General features: G+C 39.3%; 1 protein-coding gene across 3 annotated transcripts in view; it reads right to left on the bottom strand.

Moving 5' to 3' along the window:
* slc16a5a (solute carrier family 16 member 5a) overlaps positions 1 to 23,669 on the bottom strand; it is an 82,424-nt gene that overhangs the window by 22,552 nt on the left and 36,203 nt on the right. For all 3 annotated transcript variants that reach the window (XR_005631000.1, XM_039739428.1, XM_039739429.1), the window contains exon 4: positions 7,425 to 8,303. Coding sequence is in view for 2 of the 3 variants with exons in the window: in XM_039739428.1 (XP_039595362.1) it covers positions 7,425 to 8,303 (879 nt within the window). In the remaining variant the exon portion in view is untranslated. The remainder of the gene's footprint in view (positions 1 to 7,424; positions 8,304 to 23,669) is intronic.

Raw genomic sequence — 23,669 nt, 5'->3', positions numbered from 1 at the left:
AGGAGATTTACCAAACGACTTGGAAAATGCTGGAAGGATTACGTCCTTAGCGGGCCTTGGAGGGCCTGGTATCTCCCCAAGCAGATTTGGAGAATAGGCGTTACAGAAAAGGAACTGTTGTATGCCCTGTGTAGTACTGTACCACTTTGACCCAAAAACCAAGACAAGCAGTTTAGAAAATGATACAAGATTAAAATTGTTAATAAAAAAACCTTATCTTCTGTATAATCACACGGTAACTGAGCAATAATCACAGGCAACACTGTCAGCTGAAATTCATTTCTATGGCCAATACTCATCATATGATATTCAGCTAGCTTGTTATGTAATTATAATCAATTAGAAATGGTTGTGATCTTAGAAAATTATAAACCAGACCAGGAAGAATGAAGGATGGATTTGTTGGTGGAAGACTGCCATCCTATTCTAGGTTTACTCCTGCCCTGTATCAAATTCTGACAGGGTGGGGTCTGCTTAGGGCTGGACAGTATGGCAAATAATTAAATCAAGATGTTTTACAATTTATGGATGGTTTACAATTTATTTAAATATTACAAGATGGAAATCACCTTCAAGTATGATATGGTAAATAAAACACAAAATTAGGAGGTTGTCCACATTTTGCAAATTGAAAATACATCTGCATTTTTCTTAGAAATGCAAAACGTAAACCCGTGTATTTGCTATTGTCAATGAGAAAATGGGCAGAATAATACTTCTGTTTGTGCGGAAGTTGATGTCCTTTTTTGCAATTTGTTTTTACATTTGCAGCGCTTTGTTCTTCTTCTTCGCTGTAGCAGCCACATTCCTTTCACATCACTTACAAACATTTTTCCTTAAACTCTGCAGTTTTCCTTACACCTTGTTCCTTTTTTTGCAGCCCTCACTGTCCTTTCCCTTCTCTATAGCTTAGGCGCAACTTCCGCTACTACAATATATCAGTTTTCATTTCCTTGTTTGTTTGTTTTCTTTCCACCCCAAACAAACCGTTTACCCTGCAGGGCATACCAGCCAGCGTCTTCTCTCTGCTATAACTAGACGTCTCCAGAGTGACCCACCCATAGTGACCCATAAATATTTTTGCTTTTGCTATAGATTTAAATACTGGACTCTCTTTTGCTGATTTCATTATATTTTGCCTTCTCGGTGCAGTTTTTCCTCTTCGTTGTGTCTTATTAATGACAAGTAAAAATTGGCAGAGCAGACACGCTGGCAAACAACTCTGAATAAGCAAAGGCTGCAATTACTTTAGCATCAGACCCACTAATTAGTAAATAATGGATTAATTAAACAAGTAGAGCACCTAGAAAAGTAGAATGATAATCAAGATGAAAATATTGTTAAAAAGAAAAAAACACTTTATTCCACTATAACTGCTTGGTTCATTTTAATATATACGAGGTGTGGCAGAAAAGTAATGAGACCGATTTTTTATTTACCAAAGTTTTTATTTTTTCAAACATTAATGTTATCCCCCTCAAAGTAGTTCCCTTGGGCAGCTACACACCGATGGAGACGTTGTTCCCACTGTTGGTAGCAGCGCTGGAAGTCTTCAACCGGTATGGTCTTCAGCATGTCCGTTACACTCTTTTGGATGTTTTCTAAAGTCCCGAAATGACGTCCTTTGAGGACATTTCTCAGTTTAGGAAAAAGGAAAAAGTCACACGGACTGAGGTCAGGCGAATAAGGGGGCTGGGGAACCACAGGAATGCCTTTTGAGGTCAAAAATTCTGTTATGGAGAGGGCAGTTTTTTGGCACCATTTTGGCACGTGCAAATGTTCAGTCAAAATTTGATGAACGGTAAATCTGTTCAAATTTAATTGTTCACTCAACATTCTTAATGTTAAACGACGGTCTGATCTCACAAGAGTGTTCACACATTCAATGTTTTCATTGTTTTTCGAAGTTGAAGTCCTCCTGAACGGTGTTCATCTTCAATGTGTTTTCTGCCTTCCAAAAATGATTTCTGCCAGTGAAAAACTTGAGCTCGGGATAAAGAATGTTCCCCATAGGCCTGTTTTAACTTTTCAAACGTCACACTTGCCGTTTAATGGCACAACGTTGCTCCAAATTCCGCTGTTCTATTTTGCGTGACGCACAACCAAAAACACAACTTCGCTAATAGCAGTCACAAAAATCACGTAGTTAACGTGAAGGAGTTGAAACTCGCACTGAGCTATGGGAGGGTACTGATGCACGTGCTCTATCAAGGACAACAGCGCAGCGTTGCCAGATCGCTTGCAGTGTTGCCAGTCTCATTACTTTTCTGCCACACCTCGTATATATATATATATTTTACCAAACTTAGTTTTCTAATTTCTATATTATTCCCAAAACACTGAACTTGGTAAATAACACATCACTTAATTAGCCCAGGAGTCCAATTAAAAACAGAAGCTGGTGGGAACAAAAACCTGCAGCCAGAGTGCTGAGGTTGGGAAACGCAGGCCTAGCCAGTGTGGCAGACATAACAGGGCATTATGAACAGCTCTGGCGTATTCTTCCCTCGGCCCCAAACAGGGCACGCTAACATCTTCCTAACGCTCTCTTCCATCTTTTATATAAACTCAAGTACTGTAAATCTTCATGGGTTTTACTGATGGAACAGCGGAATGTGCCAAATATCATAAGAAACAATATTATTATCTCTTTCCGAGTATAATCTCTTCACTGCTAAGCAACACACAATACAGCAGAAGAATTATTTGTTTCATTGTTTTAAAAGAATCATGGCACACTTTAAAGATCCATGATTTACACATGCAAGACTGGAAGTGAACTGTGCAATGCAAATGCATGACCAGTTACAGAAGATGCCATTAAAAAACAGTAATAGCAAGTGACACGGTTAACCATCAACTTAAATTTACTGCTCTGACAGTCGGCTTTATAAATCTTTAACAAATTTAACCCACAGTCTATTTAAGGCTAATTTGTTATCGTTAGAGATTGTACTTTAATGGTAATGCATAAAATTTTACTCAAATCACATTGTTTTTGCCTCTCTTATGGGGCTCTTTTTAAACGTAGAAGTTACTGCATTAACTCTCTCGCTAGGTTTAAAAGAACCAAAAACAAGACATTTCGATTACGAGTTAAAACCCTACACCCTAACTAAAGATTTTTTTTTTTTTACTGTTTCTTTACTTTGGCAATAAGCCATAAATTTTTCACCAGACAGAGAGGATCAGCTAAAGTGCATTAAAATATTATTGCTATTAAGGTACGGACACACACGCTCACAAAACTGGAGTGCTCTATCAGCTCTTTGCTTTGTTCTCAAACTGTGTGCCATGCAAATTAGGCCCCATACATCAGGTTTCATTTGCATATACATAATCATTTCAGAGTAATCTGTTCATCGAGTATACGGTACAGTACTCCACAGCAGCTGCAGGGCTCCAAACAAAAAGACCAAAAAGCTTTTGGCCATAAAATCAAAAATACCTCGCAGCCCAATATGGCTGGCTGGGATCACACACTGTTTTTTATGGGCTAGGTAGAGCAAAGGGCTTTTAAAACAAACAAATAAAAAAAAAAATTAAGAAGATAATGTTTTGGGATGCCAAATTACAGAAAGGTGTTGTACCCCCTAAAAAAAAATTTTGTAATTTATTAATTCATTAATCCATCCATCCATCCATCCAATTGGAGATTCTCGACCCTGCATAATTCATCTCAAGGCCCCATTCTACATTTCACACCTTCAATAAAAAAAATCAAGTGGAGAACGACAAACAAACTGTAATTGCCTTTACTACACTACTGGCATGCAGACTTGTAGCGGGGCTACATAATAATAAGTATTTGTTTTTTTGCCTGTGCCGAGTGCGTTTTGTTTTATCGTCCCGTTTACTGTCCGTTATATGTGCATCAGTAAATGTTGTCCCTGTAAGTGAAGAGGAGAAGGATGATGGAGAGAGACGAGACGGACCATCACCTGTTGGATCCACCAGTTACATCCGGGACATTCTGTATTTAAAAAAGAGGAGCGAAGGTGGGAAACGGAGGAGAAAGAGGGAGGAGAGAAATCGAGAGGAGAAAGGACACAATTTACCCGTTCATTTACAAACTCATCACTGCCGTTCATTCCACTGCTTGCTTTTTCAACATCCGATTCAACATCATGACAGCCAGAGCCAAGAAACCCCGGGGTTTGGATTCATAAAAGCCATTGCAAGGACTTTCATGGTGAGGTCGTTCTGTTTTCGGAAAGGATCACAATAACACTACAGCCAGTATCAATACCACCAGACTTTATTTTGGACTCATTTTTCACCACATTTCAATTGCTGTGTTTAACTAATCTGTGTTTGTATTTGTGTTCCGTGTTTCAATTAATTGTTTTGCGGCAAGGGAGGGTTTCTTGTAAATATTAGTATATTTGTGTCTGATATAATAATTAGTCACTGGTGTCATTGGGATAGTGGTGTTTTGTGCACACGTGCATATATTATTGAATATTCGTTTGTCCTCATGTATATTTATATCTCATTTACAATATATCCGTGTTTGATTTTACATATCTGTTTACTTTTTTCTGGTTATCTCGTCGTGTGGGAAAAAAGGTACAACTTGTAAGGAGTACGGCTTGTTATTAGAGCAAGAAGCCTCAGGTCATCCAAGGAATAGTCTTAGTAGTGTAGTGGCCGGTCTGGGTAAGGGGTCGGCTGTTACAGACTTATCTTGCTCATTTGGAAGAATCCTAACCCACTTATTCTAAGTCAGTGGGTAACTGATGTTATATACTATTTGAAACTGGAAAAAATCAAATTCGCACTTACGAGGATCTGTAAAAAACTTTTTCAAAACCTTGTAGGATCTAATCAATCACATTTTAGAATAAGAATTTAAACTGAGGAAGCAGGTTCTCTCCCCTCTTTTACTCCATTTGTCTTAATTCATTTATTAATTTATCTATTTACTTATTTATACTTGTATAAAGCTTTACACTGCTGGCCTAGCACTCTTTCTCAGGAGTGGGGGTTGATTTGCTTCAGACCTTTTTTTTTTTTGTAAAACTTGAGTTATTTGTATGGAATGTTATTTGCTTTTAATAAAATCAATTAAATTATTTTAAAAAAAAATCCATTTTAATCAAAAACATGCAAAAGAGTATCTAATATAGTAAAAGTGGTTCAAAGCCCAGTTATTTTATTCTCGACTTTACACTATTAATTCTCTATTTATTAATATGACTGTGCATTTAAATAAATAATAAATTAATATATTAAATATTTAATAAATCAGATAAAGTAGATAAGTGCAAGGGTTACATGCCGGGCAAAATAACATTAATTATAATACGAGGGACATTGAAAACGTTTCCACACTTTTTTTTAACTCTGTTTCAAAAACAAATGGCATCACTTTTCTACATAGTCACCTTCCTTTGCAAAGCAATTTTCCCAGCGTCCTACTAACTTTTTAATGCCATCAGCAAAAACTGTTTTTGGTTGAGCGCTCAGCCAGTAATGCACCGCTGCTTTCACATTATTCCTCGTGGCCGTGGCTGTAGCTGGACGTCCGGAGAGCTCTGCATCCGTCACACTAGTACGGCCATTTTCAAACATTTCAATCCACTCATAAATGACTCTACAAGACAAAACTTTATCTCCATACTATGAGCACACATGTGGAGATAAATGTGTTCTCCCGGCACACCTTCTGCCCATAAAAAGCGTGTATGACAGAATGCTGTTTCTATTTGGTGCCATTTATAAGTTCTGCAGCCATCTTCATGGCTGGGTGACGACTCTTAACCTGCAAGGGCAGCCGGCTTGCCAGACAGAACTGGGCACATGACACTCTCAGACACGACCAATGGCTATTCCTCCCACCACCTTCACCCTTTCCAACAAAAATAAAAAAGTGCAGAAAACTTTTTGAACATCCCTCGTACAAAATGGGCATACTCTTTAAAAGGACTTACACCGACACAACATTCTCATCCCATAAGAGAATGGGCAAACAAAATGTTAGGATACATTATAAAAAAAAAACTGCTGAGTACAAAACAAGGGACATTCTGCGCTACCGAGACTATGTCTCAAATACTGCACGCAAGTTTGGTCGTCGTGCTACAAAAAACAGATAAAAGTTGCACAAAGAATCACAGCCAAGTGCATCCCTGGGCTGGCCCTACTCTGACAAGCCAAGGGAAATTCATTTCTTCAGCCTTCAGCACAGACATTGTCACAGGGGCAAAATGAAAGCCTTCAAAGGCATCCTGTTAATCAAGAAGAATTACTACAGCTCAATCACATTATCAAGGGCACTAATGTATTTAAAACAAGGAGGACATGTAATCAAGACGGACAGCAGGAAGCACTTATCACAAAGGGTTACGGAAATCGAGAACTGACTACCAAGTCAAGTCAAGTCAAGCAGAGACCCTGACAGCTTCAACAAAAAAATGTCAAGATAAGATTTTGGGACAATCAAAAATGCCACTTAGTGTGATTGGTCACAGCTCTGTTTGTAAAATGTGTTATGTGCTTATGTTTTGGAAACGCAAACAAATTTAATACTCCTAAAACAGCACAATTTAGTACTAAACCTGCATTGATGAAACATACAGAATGCAAGCATCTTGGAGGGCACGTGCACTCTGAAGCAGAAAATAAAACTGCTTCACTGAAATATTAAAATATCTTTGGCTGTCTCTGCAGTTTTCTAGGTTAGTCAAACAGGTTGTTGCCCGCCTGTGGTGATGTTTATTTTAAAAAGTGACTGTTTGCTGCAGATACCCATTTATTATCAACTTGGGAGTCAGTAGGCTTCATCGCCCAAGTTAACATTTTGTTGGTTGATTATAAATATGCTGCGTCAGGTTACTCTGGCAGCACTAACTTGAGAATACTGTACACAGAACACTACCAGAATACAAAAGATAAAACGTTAAAGATGATTTCTACATGGAAATGGAAAGAAGTAAAAAGACACAATATTTTGGCTGTATGGTCTTCACTGGGCGTGCAATTGAAGCGTAAAAGTCAGGTCACATATATAGGAAATGATGGAGGGAACAAATCCAGAACTGAAGAAAGGAGAGAAGGTGAAAGTAGGTAAGATAAATCTGCCATTACAGGAGACCTTAAAAGGTTAGTTGGCCACTAAGATCAGGAGATGTATGTGATCCCAGGCTTAGAATGGGCTTAACTTTTTTATTATTTTATTGGAAAAGTGTCCCCCCCCCGATAAACCATCGTGCATTACCTGGAAGTTTCTTGAACGTTTTGATTGATTTTTTTCCTGCTGTAGTTTTTTTTTTCCCCACAAGCCATCAGAAAACAACTAATTGTAGGATTACTAACTAAAAACACAAATGACTGGCTTGCTTTTTAATTAGCTCAAAAACCTGTAAAGAACATTTTACTTTGTCAACAACACAATATGACAATAAAAAAGTGAAATGTTTTACCTGTTAACGGTGGCCCAATGAGGATAGTCACACTCTCCATTATGGTAACAAGCCCCAGAGCACTGGGAAACCTCTGTATCTCAACAGTGTCCATCAGTACTTGGAAGAGCAGGGACCCAATGAAACTCATAGATATGCCATATGCTACGACGTAAACAAGTAGCACATTGAAACTTGCAGAGATGACGCAAATGCAGTCACTCAGACCATTGACAAGTACGGCAAAGCTAAATACGTAAATGTATTTCCCTGAGAAGAAGCGGTGCCCTGAGATTAGGCCAGCTAAGGGTCGCATGAAGATGTTGATAAATCCCAGAATAGCAAGGAGCAGGGCAGCTTTGCTTTGTTCCATCCCATAGTCGGTTGCGTAAGGCACAAGGTATATCAAAGGTACGACAAATCCCAGCATCATCCATGTTACCCCCACCGCATAGATTTGGTAGCGCTTGTTACGGCAGAAGAGATCAAAGGCCATGTACTTCTGAAGCAATAAGGTAAAGGAAGCTAATTTTCTACCAGTATCGTGTTTTACATGGGATGGAAGCCCATTACTCATCTTCTTGGCTTCCACTTGTGCTATTTTGTCCTTTTTCCCGGTTATCTGGTTGTGCGACTGGTTTTGGACTTCCTTCCTTTTTCGAGGCAACACCGGCCGCATGACTGCCCCACAGACACAACAGTTCAGCAGGATACCCCCAAAAATAAGGAAGCTTCCTCTCCATCCCATGTGGCTTAGCAGGTACTGGGCCAGAATTGGAAGAGTCGACAAGCCAAGGGCAGTGCCCGTTGATGCCAGTGCATTGGCAAGTGGTCTGCGGCGCACAAAGTAATGTCCCATGATGGTGATGGATGGCTGAAAGCTCAGACAACATCCGAAACCTGAAACAGAAAAAGGAAAACAGACGCATAAGCCTTTGACTGGAAGTTTTCTCATTTAAAACAAAGTGATTCAAAAAAAGCAAGTTCATGTACTGCGGTGACAACCAAAAAAGCTATTTAACTTCAAATTTATATTAGCCTTCCATTGCTCTGTTTGCGTCAGCTTTCAAGTGTAAAGTCAAAAACAATTTTTAACCAGTTCAGTCTGTGGACATCTACTTTGTCATCACATGTATTTTGTGGTACTGATGATGGAGAGAGACCACAGCCCTGAGACGGAAATCACCTGTTGGATCCACCAGTTACATCCCGGACATTCTTGTCTTCGCTCCTCTTTTTATAAATACAGAAAGGGAGGAGAAAGAGAGAGGACAGAAATCGAGAGGAGAAAGGAGACAATTTACCTGTTCATTTACAAACGCATCACTGCTGTTCATTCCAATGCTTGCTTTTTCAACATCCGATTCAACATCACGACAGCCATTGCCAGGATTTTTCACGGTGAGTTTGTGTCATTTTCGGGAAGGAGCACAATAACACTACAGCCAGTATCAATACCACCGGACTTTATTTTGGACTCATGTTTTTTACCACATTTCAATTGCCGTGTTTAACTAATCTGTGTTTGTATTTGTGTTCCGTGTTTCTATTAATTGTTTAGCGGCAAGGGAGGGTTTTTTGTAAATATTAGTATATTTGTGTCTTATCACTGATCAACAAGCATTTTGCTACTGGGAGTCTTTCACCTTTACTTTAACAGGTTTCACTTGCTGACTCCAAATCTGAAAACCGTTTTCGTCCAGCACGTCCCGTTTTTTAGTTATGATGTTCCAGGTCTTGGAACCATTTTGATAAATACCGGTAATTACACCAGGGATGCCACTGAGATAAAAAAAAATTGCCACACCTTACTAACAGCTGTGAGTTGTTTACCTTGTCATTATTAATTTTATTTAAAAATTATTAATATTTGTTATTGATATCATTATTAATATTTGTTACTGATTACCAGGTCTTATATGACTCTAAAGCATAATGAGACAACTCAGACATGACACTGCAGAAGGTAGTCGGTTTTACTGTTAAACATAACATTGCATTTCAGGACATTTTGTTTGTTAGATTGGTCTCGAGAAAAGTGAAACCAAAATTAAGGAATGTGGTTTTGTTGTTCCTGAAATCCGTGAACTGATGCTTGACGATGAGTTCAAAAAGAAACTGAAGCCCACTGAATCAGCAGTATGGGAAGCATTCGTGCGAGTTGTCCAGAATTTTCGTGGCAATCACAGAGCAGAGAATAATGCTGAGCTTGTGGAGAACCTGCTGAAAGCGTATCAGCTTATGGGGAGCCAGAATGTCACTGAAGATGCATTTTTTACATTCTCATCTCGACTTTTTTCCACCAAATCTGGGCGATGTCATCGATGAGCATGGGGAAAGATTTCATCCAGATATAAAGGTGATGGAAAACTGATATTGGGGAAAATTCACTCCGAGCATGATGGGTGACTCCTGTTGGTTCTTGCAAAGAGAGACGGATGTGCAGTACAAGCGCAAAAGCGAGTGCCTCTTACATTTTTTGGGCACACTGACATCACTTTTATTTTGAGGTAAATTGACATAAATATGCTTTAACGTGTTTTTTGTATGCCTTCTGGTTTGTTTTCAGAATAAGACACATGAAAACAATTTTGGTGGGACAGAGTCCAAACTCCAGATATCATGTTGATATATTATATTGATATTCAAAAGTGTCAAAACGTCAATGATGTGTAATTCAAAAACCCGACGTGGTAGTTTAATTCCGATTTCATATATGAAATCGGTGTAAAAAAATTAATAAAGGCTGCTCTGAAGTTCCCAGAAGCAAACAAAAAATATTTTTTTGTAGACCAGTGTAATTAGTCACTGGTGTCAATGGGATAGTGGTGTTTTGTGCGCACATATTCACATTACTGAATATTTGTTTGTTTTTATCATCATTACAATATTTCTGTGTTTGATTTTACATATCTGTTTACTTTTTTCTGGTTATCTCGTCGTGTGGGAAAAAAGGTACAACTTGTAAGGAGTACGGCTTGTTATTAGAGCAAGAAGCTTCAGGTTATCCAAGGAATAGTCTTAGTAGAGTAGTGGCCGGTCTGGGTAAGGGGTCGGCTGTTACAGACTTATCTTGCTCAATTGGAAGAATCCTAACTCACCTATTCTAAGTCAGTGGGTAACTGATGTTATATATTTTGTCATCATATGTATTTTTTGGTACTGTTTATGTATTTTTCAATTATTGGAACTGAATGCACCCTACACAGAGGTGTCGAACTCCAGTCCTGGAGGGCCACAGTGGCTGCAGGTTTTCATTCTAACCATCTTCTTAATTAGTGACCAGTTTTTGATGCTAATTAACTTCTTTAGCCTTAGCTTTAATTACCTTGACTCAGGCCCCTTAGTTGTTTTTTCCTTAATTAGCAGCCGGACAGTAATGAGACATAAAACAAGCAGGACATGACCAGCTCACCTGCAGGGCCGCATTTAGACTTGATAAGGCCCTAAGCTATTTGAGACATGGGGCTCTTTATAAGTCCAGATATTCTATGTAAGTGCCAAATATGATTTGTTTTGGGGGGCCCCCAAGAAGGCGGGGGTCCTAAGCTATAGCTTGTGTAGCTTATACGTAAATCCTGCACTGCTCACCTGTACTCATCGAACAAAATCTGAAAAAAAGATGAAGGTCTCAGTAAGGTTGATCCCTCAGGTTACCAAAACATTTTAGGAGTTCTTGGAAAAAAAAAAAACAGAATATCAACAGTTTTAGAAATGTCTGCTGTGGGGAAAAAGAGAGTAGCAACAAGCCATGAAATTGAATAATGGATTTAATTAACAACAAGAATCAGCTTCTCATTAAGGAACTGGTTGGAGTTTGAAGCCCCGATTTAGCTGGTCACCTGTTGGCTCGTTTCATGTCTCATTTCTGTTTGGCTGTCATTTAATGAAAAAGAATCAATTCAGAAGACTTAATCCTTAAAAACAAGGCTATTAAAATAGAAGGAAAAGAAGTTAATTAGCAGTGAAAGCTGGACACTGATTAGGAAAAGGGTTAGAAAGAAAACCTGCACTCACTGCAGCCCTCCAGGCCTGGAGTTTGACACCTGTGATACAGTATATGCAATTTCCAAAAAACAAGGATCATCTGAGAACTCTCATTCAGAGGAAATTAAATCATGGTAGTGAAGGATGTAAAGCAATTTTAGAAAATTGTATTTGCTAATTGAGCTGCAAGTAATTGAGCTCTTTTTGCTTCCAGAACATCATCATGCCATATTTTATATGTCAGCCTTTAGCCTCCAAGGGTTGCCTAATGATGCCATTTCTATGCAGCTACAACCTTCTAAACACCCCTTCTCGGCCTTGAACAGACCGCCACATTATATTTCAGAACTGTTTTGCTCATCTTCAGTTCCCAAGTAAGTTTGGTATTTTTCAAGTGTTAAGTTATTTCTTCACAAACATGGTATATATGCATTTGCCATGTGAAATGGTATGCTAAACTTAAGTGTTTTCTATGGATTTGAAAAAACGTTCTTGCCTGCACTGGCATGTCTGCTGAACACCATGACTCTTTTTCATATCATTTATGTTGTAAAAACGGAATGGAATGGTTACTTCAGGGCCCAAAACATTTCAAGTAAGGTAATATCATTAGGGCACGTTGGCACAGTGGTAGCGCTGCTGCCTCGCAGTTAGGAGACCTGGGTTTGCTTCCCGGGTCTTCCCTGCGTGGAGTTTGCATGTTTTCCCCGTGTCTGCGTGGGTTTCCTCCCACAGTCCAAAGACATGTAGGTTAGGTGCATTGGCAATTCTAAATTGTTCCTAGTGTGTGTGTGCCCTGTGGTGGGCTTGCGCTCTGTCTGAGGTTTGTTTCCTGCCTTGCGGCCTGTGCTGGTTGGGATTGGCTACAGCAGACCCCCATGACCCTGTATTAGGATATAGCGGGTTGGACAATGACTGACTGACTGACTAATATCATTAGGGGTACATTTTGCACAATCAAATAATTTACTACATACAGTTTACATGGACTTTTCTAATTTACTGCTTTATGCATTTACACGATCACGACATTCCTCCACACCATCTCCCTTTCCATAGAAGCAGCTGCTGCTGTACACTATTCTGTTTTGGACGATATGCCGATAATCGTCATGTGCTGCCATCAGCATTGCAGGCACAAAGGTCGTTCTTTATGTTTCTCAGACTTGTGGTCCACAGCTGATCGGCTGTTCAGGGCTCAACTCATAAGGGCTTGTAAATTTTACAGTAAGCGCGTGTAATTCCGTATCTATCTACTCGGAACTGCAATCCAGCATTTTGGCACCGTCTAATCCATTGGTATGAAATCTCACTATAGCAAGCCAGAATTAATTTTGAGATTGAGGTTTTTCTCATTTTTCTTTCTGGAACAGACCCCTAAAGTAGAGGCAAAGAAAACTAAGAAAACACAAATCTAATCATTTGTTCCAGTAGATATGCTGCTTTTCTGGTTACAAATATTTTCTATATCTGCACACATACATGAACACACAAAACATTATGCAGGATTGATAATTTATCAATGTTTTCATTCATCACCATCATCATCAGAGTTAACTATTAAAAATTCTTTAAATAAAATGAAAAGACAGAACTGTGGCTGAAGTGGGGGGTTTATTTACACAAAGAGAAACAAATTAAAATTAACTTTCTTTTCATTTATGACAGAACCTCAAAGCCTCTCCCATTCTATGCCTCATTAGCTGCTATCCCACGACTTTTCTTGATGTCAAACACATCAAATCTGTACTTCTTTTCTCTCTCTAAATCACTTTTTACTTTCGTGCCACTTTAACAGTAGAGTGCTGTACAGTGTTAGCCATAGATTGATACAGGGGAAAGTAGGGTAATATGACACCTTTTATTAGCTAACTATATAGATTACAAATGCAAGCTTTTGAGGCAGCCAAGGCCCCTTCATCAGGCAAAGTGTAACACCTTAGCTGTCTTGGAAGCTTTTGCAATCTATTTAGTTAGCCAATAAAAAGTGTCATTTCACCCTACTTTCTCCTGTGCCACTTTAAGGAAATCATGTTTTCCTTTACATTTTGTGTCATTAATACCACTTAGCGGGAATATAACTTTCAAACAAAAGAAAAGGCAGGCATATTACAAAAGTATAATCCAGACCATAACCATACTACCAATGGCAGTACTTAGGATAGAACAAAAGCAGCATCCATTTTAAAGAACATCTAATGCTATCCAAAGCACAGGTTGATTATGCTGATGATCCATTGCACAGCAAATATTTAGATTCACTACAAACAAATATAGCAATGCACCTGTGTTTCTAATACAGAAGCGTTCTGCCAGGCTTTAGTGTTATTTATATAACCGAACAATGAAGAGTTTTCAATTATAACCACATTTAAAACCTCTTTATAAAAATGGCCTATATAATGTCCCTGTTCAAATGAAGCACCTCATTTTTTTTTTCAAATTATTACTCTTTCCCCTCAGTTCATTTGAATTACATTCAATAGGAAAAATGCTTTTAGCAGCAGCATAGGTGGTTTACATTCATTATGCAGTAGGCAAGCCATTGTGAACCCTTGTAGGACTGCCATCCTTAAAACAAATTGTTTTTTTAATTGGATGATTCACATGCACAGACTTGTGTTCTTCTGATAAATGAACCAATATAATGAAAATGGGCATGAAGCCAACCCAATGTCTTTAAAGGTAAAGGCTGGTTAGTGGATGGCCAAAAGAACAGGTTTTGTTTCTCAACAAAATGTGCTATTTGTTAAATCCGTTTATTTCTTTTGTCCATGGTTCCACAGCCAGGACAGAGTTGTTCCTCCTTGATCAGACTTTCAGTTATCAGCAGAAGCCTGTGTTCCAGTAACCTAACACAAAGTTTCTCTGAGATTCAGAGAACTGCCCAGAAATGGTTTATTTAAAACTATTTTATCAGATAATACATGTGTTTGGGACATTGTGATAAAATGACTGGATACTTATGGAGCACATGAGATATTCCTTTGTGGACACTGAAACTCACCAAATAAGGAACTTTGTTTTACCTCCGTGATCCATGAAGGCATGATGTTAGAAATTTTTCTCAGTAATCGCTACAAACACAGGGAGAGTAACAATTAAAAAAAAAGAGAGAGGGATAATTTTTGGGTGGAGTGTTCGTTAAAGAGAATACACTGCAGAACCACATCATTTTGAGAGTAAAGCAAGCTAAAATAATGGGAAACCCCTGACAGTGACATGCTCCTGAATTTCTAATGAATACATTTTTTTTTTTGCAAACCCTGTAACAAGCACCAAGGGATATATAACACCAAATAGGTTTTTAAAATGTATATTTAAGTACTCCTCACAATTGGTGGCTAACACAGGGGATAGAGAGAGAGAGAGAGAGAGAAAGAGAGATTAGGAGCACACATTGATACAGTGCATACAGGGGATAAATGGTTAATTAATGGATCCCTCAACCCCCACACAGTATTTCACACCTTGATTTAAACTATGGCCGCATTTTTGGTTCTTATCATATATGCAATAAAAATACACACACACTATATATATATATATATATATATATATATATATATATACACATACACACACACACACATACACACAGTGTATATATTATATACTAGCCATGTGCGCCCAACTACGTTGCGCGTGTTAAAGTTGTCTATGAAGGGCTCCCTGTTTAAACGCGGCTGCCAGTCGTGAACTGGGCCCTTCGTCGCACAGCATTATGATTTTTTATAAGGGAAACAAAGTTACAAAAGAAAACTCTTGGACATTGATTCGATAGGAACGGCCTACTTGAAATCAATGTCCGAATCGTAATTATGTGCTGGTGTAGGAGCATTTCTGCTTCTGTCCATTCACAGTCTGTCTCGTTTTCACAACGCTGTCGTTTCCTCTCATGATGTCTTCTCAGCCTTTCTCCAATCTTGCAGGTTGCTTTGTGGCAATCCAAAGAGTAATTCAACATACACGGAGCAATGGTTATAAAAGGGGGACACATAGGTATCCAGGCTCTTTAAAGCATAAATAGGGATCACTTCACTGACATGTGATCAAGCCATGGTACAACTGTGAGACGCGCAGCACTCGCTGGCTACAACGTAACAATAATAATTTCCGGAACGTGCTGTTACGTTGTCATTCATTTTACCCACTGTCTTTCTTTCATTCATATGTTACGTAGGCACGTACCTTTTATCTTCGGCAATCTCATTCTCTAACCAGGCCACAGGAGCTAACCAGCATAACACTGTCCACCACCCCTTTCGTTATTCCGGCACATTGTTGACATCCGTGAGTAACAACAACGTACTAAACTGGAAGGTGGTCTACGCATGCGTGGAATTCAGCGGACAAACAAAGATCAAGATCTAAATGAAGATCTCTTTAGTTAAATTAAAGCACAACAATTTGTTTAGTTTGAATGTCTGTGTTTTGACGTGTGACTGGCGTACTGCAGTCTTCAGTAGTATAAGCCTGGAGGAGATTCTTAATGCAATACTTATGTTTTAGCTGTCTCTCTACTGCCATCTAGTGCTTCTTCTTCTAATTCATTCACAGACAAACAAAGATCAAGATCCAAATGAAGATTTTATATATATATATATATATATATATATATATATATATATATATATATATATATATATATACACACATACATTGTGGTAAATAAGTTGAACAACAACTCAAAAAAGTGTTGGGGAATTGCCCCGTATAATGCTTGCTTGCAAAGCTGGTCAAAATAAATGAAAAAAACATCCAAATATTCGACAAACAAGTGGGTGAACTGGTGGCTTTTTATATGGGACATAAAATGGCTGCAGGAAGTGATGAAAAAGGAAGTGACGTCATTATGGAGGGGCTTGAAGTGACGTCATCAGTGATGAACCGGAGGTGACGTCATCACCGGGAGCCGAAAAGTGACATCATCAGTGATGGGCCGGAAGTGACGTCATCACCAGAAGCCGGGAGTGACGTCATCACGGAGGGACCGGAAGTAATGTCATCTCCAGGAGCCGGAAGTGCTGTGACTGATGATGTGGTGGATGTCCCAGTCTCTGAATTATTGTTTATGCTGTGAGTATTTACTTTAATTGGTTCTATAAGGTCAGAGAGAGAGGCATTAGTACCCTGAAACAAACCCTTATCAATTGTTATATCGCTCACCTTAGGACTTGTTCACTGCTTCCGAAGCGCAGGTGTGTGACTATATATATATATATATACTAACAAAATACCTGCGCTTCGCAGCTGCGAAGTACTGCCTTAAAATTTATTCAACTCACATGCAGAACAATAGGTGAAGGGCTAAAGAATTTCACTCTTCTAGTGCTCCTGTGTAGTATAATTATCTCCTGTACCGTCATCAGTCCACACCTTGAATCTATCCCAGTCATTCAGTACATAAGACACAATGTTCCTCCGGATATTAAGAGTGAGCCTGATATGGCCGTGCAATATGTAACACAGAGAATGGAAAAGGCAGGTGCCATCCCCGTGCATGGAAACCACTCGGTAAGTGACAGTTCTTTGATCGAAGGTGATCACCTCGACAGACATGTTAATAGGGGTACAGTTGGAACGATAAAGGAAATGGGTACCTGAACAATGTAAAGTAAGTCTAAAATACCTACACAATAACTATAATCATAATAAACGAACCATAAAACAGTGGATAATCCATGGATTAAATAAAAAGGCTGTAGTTATCAGCAGGGAGACATGAATCCCGTGGCGAAGCAAGGAAGGGAATGTAGAGACCGCAGTGATGGACAGCCTTATATAGGCAGGCAGCCAACAACGTGGGAGGCTATGGACGTATATATGTACATAAGTAGGATTCAGTTAGCGTTGGGAACCTGCATACTAAATTTCTTGAAGATGGGCCCATAAGTAACAAAGACCGTTGGAAAGTTCAATATGGCGGTCGACAGTGGCGTCATGCCACCGAAATAAGTACGTACATTGGTTTCGGTTAGCGCAGGGAAGCCACCTAACAAATTTTGTGAAGATGGGGCCATAAATAAGAAAGTTTAACATGGCGAACGTTGTTGACCGTTCTGACCGTTAAGCGTAGAATTTCGAAATGAAACCTGCTTAATTTTTGTAAGTAAGCTGTAAGGAATGAGCCTGCCAAATTTCAGCCTTCTACCTACACGGGAAGTTGGAGAATTAATGACGTTGGAAAGTTCAATATGGCGGCCGACAGTGACGTCATACCACCGAAATAAGTACGTACATTGGTTTCGGTTAGCTCAGGGAAGCTGCCTACCAAATTTCGTGAAGATGGGGCCATAAATAAGAAAGTTCAACATGGCAGACATTGTCGACCGTTATGACCGTTACGCGTAGAATTTCGAAATTAAACCTGCTTAACTTTAGTAAGTAAGCTGTAAGGGATGAGCCTGCCAAATTTCAGCCTTCTACCTACACGGGAAGTTGGAGAATTAGTGACATTGGAAAGTTCAATATGGCGGCCGACAGTGGCATCATACCACTGAAATAAGTATGTATATCGGTTTCGGTTAGCGCAGGGAAGCTGCCTACCAAATTTCGTGAAGATGGGGTCAGTCTTCTACCTACACGGGAAGTTGGAGAATTAGTGACATTGGAAAGTTCAATATGGCGGCCGACAGTGGAATCATACCACTGAAATAAGTATGTACATCGGTTTCGGTTACTGCAGGGAAGCCGCCTACCAAATTCCGTGAAGATCGGGCCATAAATAAAAAAGTTCAACATGGCGGATGTAGTCGACCACTATGACCATTACGCGTAGATTTTCGAAATGAAACTTGCTTAACTTTTGTAAGTTAGCTGTAAGGAATAAGCCTGCCAAATTTCAGCCTTCTACCTACACGGGAAGTTGGAGAATTAGTGATGAGTGAGTGAGTGAGTGAGGGCTTTGCCTTTTATTAGTATAGATAGATTATATATTATATATATATATATATATATATGTGTGCCATAGAAAATGGACAGGCATCCTGGCCAGGATGGAGGATGAATTCTTGCCCAGAAGTGTTCCTCAGGGCTAAACCCATTTAGGACACCCACAGAGTGGTATGGCAATAGGAGTCTGGAAACACATCCTTGTCATGATCTTTGGGTGCAGCCAGAAGGTGCTTCCCCAGGGGAAGGGGGGGTGGAACTGTCCCAGTTTACACACAACCTGGAAGTGCTCTGGATGACTTGGGCGTGACACCAGAAGCAGTTCCCAGATCCTGTTCAAAAGCCTCACCTTGGACAGTCAGAGTCAGGAAGCAACAGGTGACACTCTACTGAGGTGGAAGGAGAGAATCTCTTAATTATATTTGTGTATTATGGCTGGTGCTTGTGTAGAAAAGCGTTGGTGGTGAATAAAAATCTTTTACTTGAACCCAGAATGGTGCTGGGTGATATTATGGCTCAGTGCCACCCCCTTCTGGTTACACTCACATATATATATAGCAACTGGGAGCCCGATCAAATTGGGCTACAAATTCTTCGTTTGTGGAATCCATACTTTCTCTGCAAAGTATTATTTGTTTTTTTAAATCTTTGAAATGATGTTATCATGGCACTGATATGTGCTTAAAATAGACCTTTTCGGTGGATGTAATGAAGAGCTCTCTGTTTTAACGGGGCTGCGAGACGTGAACTCAGCTCTTTGGCGCACCTCATTTGATTTTTTCCGGCAAACAAATTTTCAAAACAAACCGTATATTACTACGACTCAGAGTCGGAGTAATAATTATGTTGCTGTGGTCATTTTAGATCTGAGATCAGCTAAAATTTAAACAATGACCGTTGTTAATACCAAGCTGTCATTACTCAGTTTGCTAATAGATGTCAGAAGGACGGATGCCAAATCCGAATTGCCCAAAGATAGATTTCAACGTACCAAGCAAATGGCAATACATTCTAAATTACTTACGGTTCCGGAGCTGTCGAAGGGTTTAAGTCAGTCGACAATGTTAGTCCTGGAAAGTACGCCCCACCAAACCAAAAACCAACCGAACTTACTGTTATCTGTTTGAACCAGCACCGACTTACTATACTCAGCCATCCAGTGGCATCAGTGTAGCATTCGAACATTCTTAGCCAATCATGCAATACTGCGTCCGCGTTTACCACATTATGTTCTAACTACAGAGGCAGAGTCCCATTGCAAGGTTCTAACTTGTACTGAGTCGAGGTATTGACGCAAACACCATACATACGGATAGTATCAAATTATATATGAGGATAGATATATAGATATAGATATATAGAGATATGATCCAGAGAGTCTACAAATCCTACAGAGGATGTAAAATGATAAATTGGAATTTCAAAATTGGACTATGCAATTTGTTGCCACTACAGTAGCACATGCCTAGAGGAACGATTTAGGTAGTTAAAAACAGGTAATAGTTAACTGTTATGTGCATTTTTATTGTACTTCTTCCACTATGTAGTTTTCAAATGGGGAAGTAGCACTGCATCTTACTGGCTGCTACTAGCTGCCACATTGACTTTCTGGACCTGTATCTTTTTCTATAGACTAAACACTCATAATGGCTTACTGTAAACATGTAATATTTGCTATCAGTACAAAGAAAATGAAATATGAAACCTGAAACTATACTTTAAGGTAATTTAAGTATTGTAATCCTCTTGTAATTCTTCAATCAAACAAAATACAGTACAGGTAGGCTTTCCAATCTCCACAATAGCAAACACAAGTTTCTAACTCCCTGCCCTGTTCATGACCCTTTGTTCACAACAATTTCTTATCAGGCAGGAGGAATGGCAAGTGTGTGGGAATGAAAGTGTGTAGGTATGAGAGACAGGTGAGGTTATCAAACCTACCAAGCAGGGACTTCTCATGTTTAGTGAAGCTATTTTGTTTTAAATTTGCTTTGAGCAATTTTATAATTTAAATGGATTATATTTGTCTCTCCTAAATGTGGTCCCAAGATTTATCATATCACTCATGTTCCTGCAAAAATATTGTTGACAGTTGACATAATGTTGACAGTTCTGACCTGCTGTTTGAAATGCCTGAGGATTTTCTATCACAGTTCAAAAATATATCAGATTGGGAGGTATTAACAAAAAAATTCTTTGATGCAATCCTATAACAGCTTGCCAGAGCATAAGATAGATAGATAGATAGATAGATAGATAGATAGATAGATAGATAGATAGATAGATAGATAGATAGATAGAACAAACGAACACCATAGTCTGAACGCACACCAGATTGACTAAAAAGGAAATTAGAAAGAAAAATTTTTGACTTGGCAGTCCCAGTTGCAGTGAGGTGTTATACAGGCATACTGCTTTTGTTATAAAGGAACCCCCATCTTGTTCCTTGACATATGTCTGCTGAATAATTTGTTGGCTTAAAGTCCTCAGTGTTAGTGTGTCAGAGAGAGGATGTGCAGCATTGCTCATAATGACACTCAGTTTTGCTTTAATTCTCTCCTTTGCTACAGAGTGCACCCTCTAACTGAGCCTGCCCTTTCAATTAGTTTGTAGGTTCTGTGGGCTTCCCTTGAAGTGACGTCACCAGTCCAGCAAACCACAGCTTTACTGCTTAATTCTCAAGAAATACCCAGAGCAAGCCCCCCACCCCCCTTAAACTGTTCAGTGAAAACCTGTTTTTCCCAGAATTCTGAACTTCTGAGATGATAATCCTTTAATTATGGGTTCTTTGAAATCATTTTAAATAAGACTTAACTGTGCTCATTGTGTACTCTGCTGCCATGGTGATACCCAAGTGGGAATAGCTGCAACTGAAATGGCAATTAACAACACCGGATAATATTACAGTTTTAAGGCTGCACGTTACATAAGTTTAGCTGAAGCAACTGTGAGCTCATCGTTGAGACAAAGAGTGTGTAATTGTATAACAGAATCACAATGTCTTCTTGAGGTTTCTGTAATACAAATTTAACTATATGGTAGCATTGCCAGCTGCCAGTGTTTTGGCTCTAGGTTTAAATCAGATCTGTACTGTCTTCAACAGAGACTGCATATTCTATGCACTGTATATTTCATGTAGTTAGACCAGAATTAATGATAAGACTTGTAAAGCATGTGATCAGATTATGTTTTAAGCTATAAGCTGATCATTATTTCAAATTCAAGTAAATTAAATAAGCTGCTTGATTGTTTATGGCCTCAATGGATGCTGTTCACTTTGGGGTCACTCCATATCAAAATCTATCTCAGGAAGGAAGCTGCAGGTGCACAGGGCAGATCTGTGCTTGCCTACATAGTTGAATGTAAAAAGATTTGCTGATTTGTTTATAACAAGTAAAAACAGAAGAAATAAAAACATTTTCTTTCTATGCCCTAAAAACTGGAAGGAGTAAGCCCTGGAGTCATCCGGCACATCATTCTGCATTCTGTTTCAAATATTATGTGGACAGCTCATACTGCTAATCAGTGCACAGCCATAGCTGTTTTCTGGTGTCCTGCACATAGCTGGTACGTTCTAAAGCACTTTAAGCGTTAAGCACTTTGGGCTACATTATTGTATAAAAATGTGCTATATAAATAGATGTTGTTATTGTTGTTGTAAATTGTTTATTTTCAGTTGTTCAGTTTAGCTGTTAGACTGTTATATCGAGAAACTGGGTGTTTAGGGAGCATTTAATCTAGTAAAGCCAGAATGTGAAACTCCGCTTTCACGTCACTATTCAGTGTCTTGTTAGAATTGTTATTCAGTTTGCAAGTGGCTGCCAAGGGACAAGAGTACCACCAGGATGGCAGGGGAAAAGCCCCCTTAACAGCCTGATACAAATGAGAAAGATACAGAAAATTATTATGGGAAGACACCAGTTGCCAGGACACAATATGCCATGTTCAGGTTGCATTGGGTGATTTAGAAAGGCAACAGGTAGAGACATCAGCAAGAGAAAGAAGTATTGGGCCTCGATGGAAATGTGTAATATTGCACATTGCCCACAACATCTGGTGCTGGTGACCCAGCAGGTTCCAGGGATGCCCAGTCCTCTACAGATGCAGAAAGGTAGTAACAGTGCCAAGAGTCTTCTAGAAAAACAGTTGCTAGCACAAGATCACTAAATGGCAGAGACAGGGTGTAAGTTGCTTATTCACGATGAACGTAGTCCTCTCCCACTTAATGATTAGGAGACAATGCTGCTCAGGAAACTGGCATCTGACATGCTAACTACCAGACCTGGCCCTCTAAAGGCAATTTAAGACACAGGAATTCCCTGATGAAGAAGTATGGTCACCCTGGCCACAGAACTGATTCTATGGCTTCAGGAGAAGTAAATTCCAGCGGGTAGCTTAAAATCCCAAGCCAGTGTGCTCAATGATTCTGGAAACAGGTGAAGATTTAGGGGAAAAAATACTGCCATGAAGAAGAGGATAGAGAAAATGAGTACTTGCAAATACTTTGATGGTGGGCAAGTGGGTGAGCCAACTCCCATGGCAGAAGAGAGTTCAGATATCTTCATTAGCTTAAGCAAAGTTTATTTTCTGCAAACAGAAGAACGCAGCACTACCCAGGGCAGGCGCAGTCAATAAATAAGTCCCTCGAGGGAAAGATTTTGGCTCCAAACCAAAAATGTCACTGACTGCTTTGCATACCTGTAGCAAGTCTTAAAAATACTTCACAGGTACAGTAAAGCACGAGTTGAGTCACTAAATAAAGCTCCCAGAGTGAAAAGGTTCTGGAACACAAACATCACCTGTGATTTTCCCAGGTATAGATGGAGAATCTGTGGAAAATCTGACAAGAGATCTGAACAACAGTGTAGATCTGCATACAGGACAGTCACATATACACACATTCACCTTTGTAGATTAGATTCTGCTTTCAATTGCATTTTGTTTTTCCTTTATGTGACCCTCCCTTATGTGTTGTTAACACAAAATGTTTTTTGATTTCCAGGCACCGTTCTGTGTATACAGAGAAGCCTCCAACACACTATCTCCTTACGCTAGTATAGTATTACACCATCCTCGCTATGAAAACAATGAAGGCTCTCATTGTTTCCTCTTCTGGCCCAGACATTCCCAAAGCCTGACTATCTGCCCTGTCTCTCTTTTGGCAGGTGAATGCAAATCCTGAATGCTTTATTCAAAAAGGCACTTTCTGAAATATGCAGGCTTTTTATAGTTAACAGTGTTAAAGTATTGCAGCATCTTTGTTTGGAGTTACTGCAAATACACCACTAAAACTGAGAGTACTAGCATCTCTATAAAAAACAGGTTATCTGGTTACAGAGCATTTTCTTGAAGGGCAATTATGTTTCCATGCTCTTCACTCCAATT

This window comes from Polypterus senegalus, chromosome 17 (genome assembly GCF_016835505.1).
Source record: "Polypterus senegalus isolate Bchr_013 chromosome 17, ASM1683550v1, whole genome shotgun sequence".
NCBI classification, from domain to species: domain Eukaryota; kingdom Metazoa; phylum Chordata; class Cladistia; order Polypteriformes; family Polypteridae; genus Polypterus; species Polypterus senegalus.
Note: the sequence above shows the minus strand (reverse complement) of the source record. Positions and strands in the feature narration are given on the sequence as shown.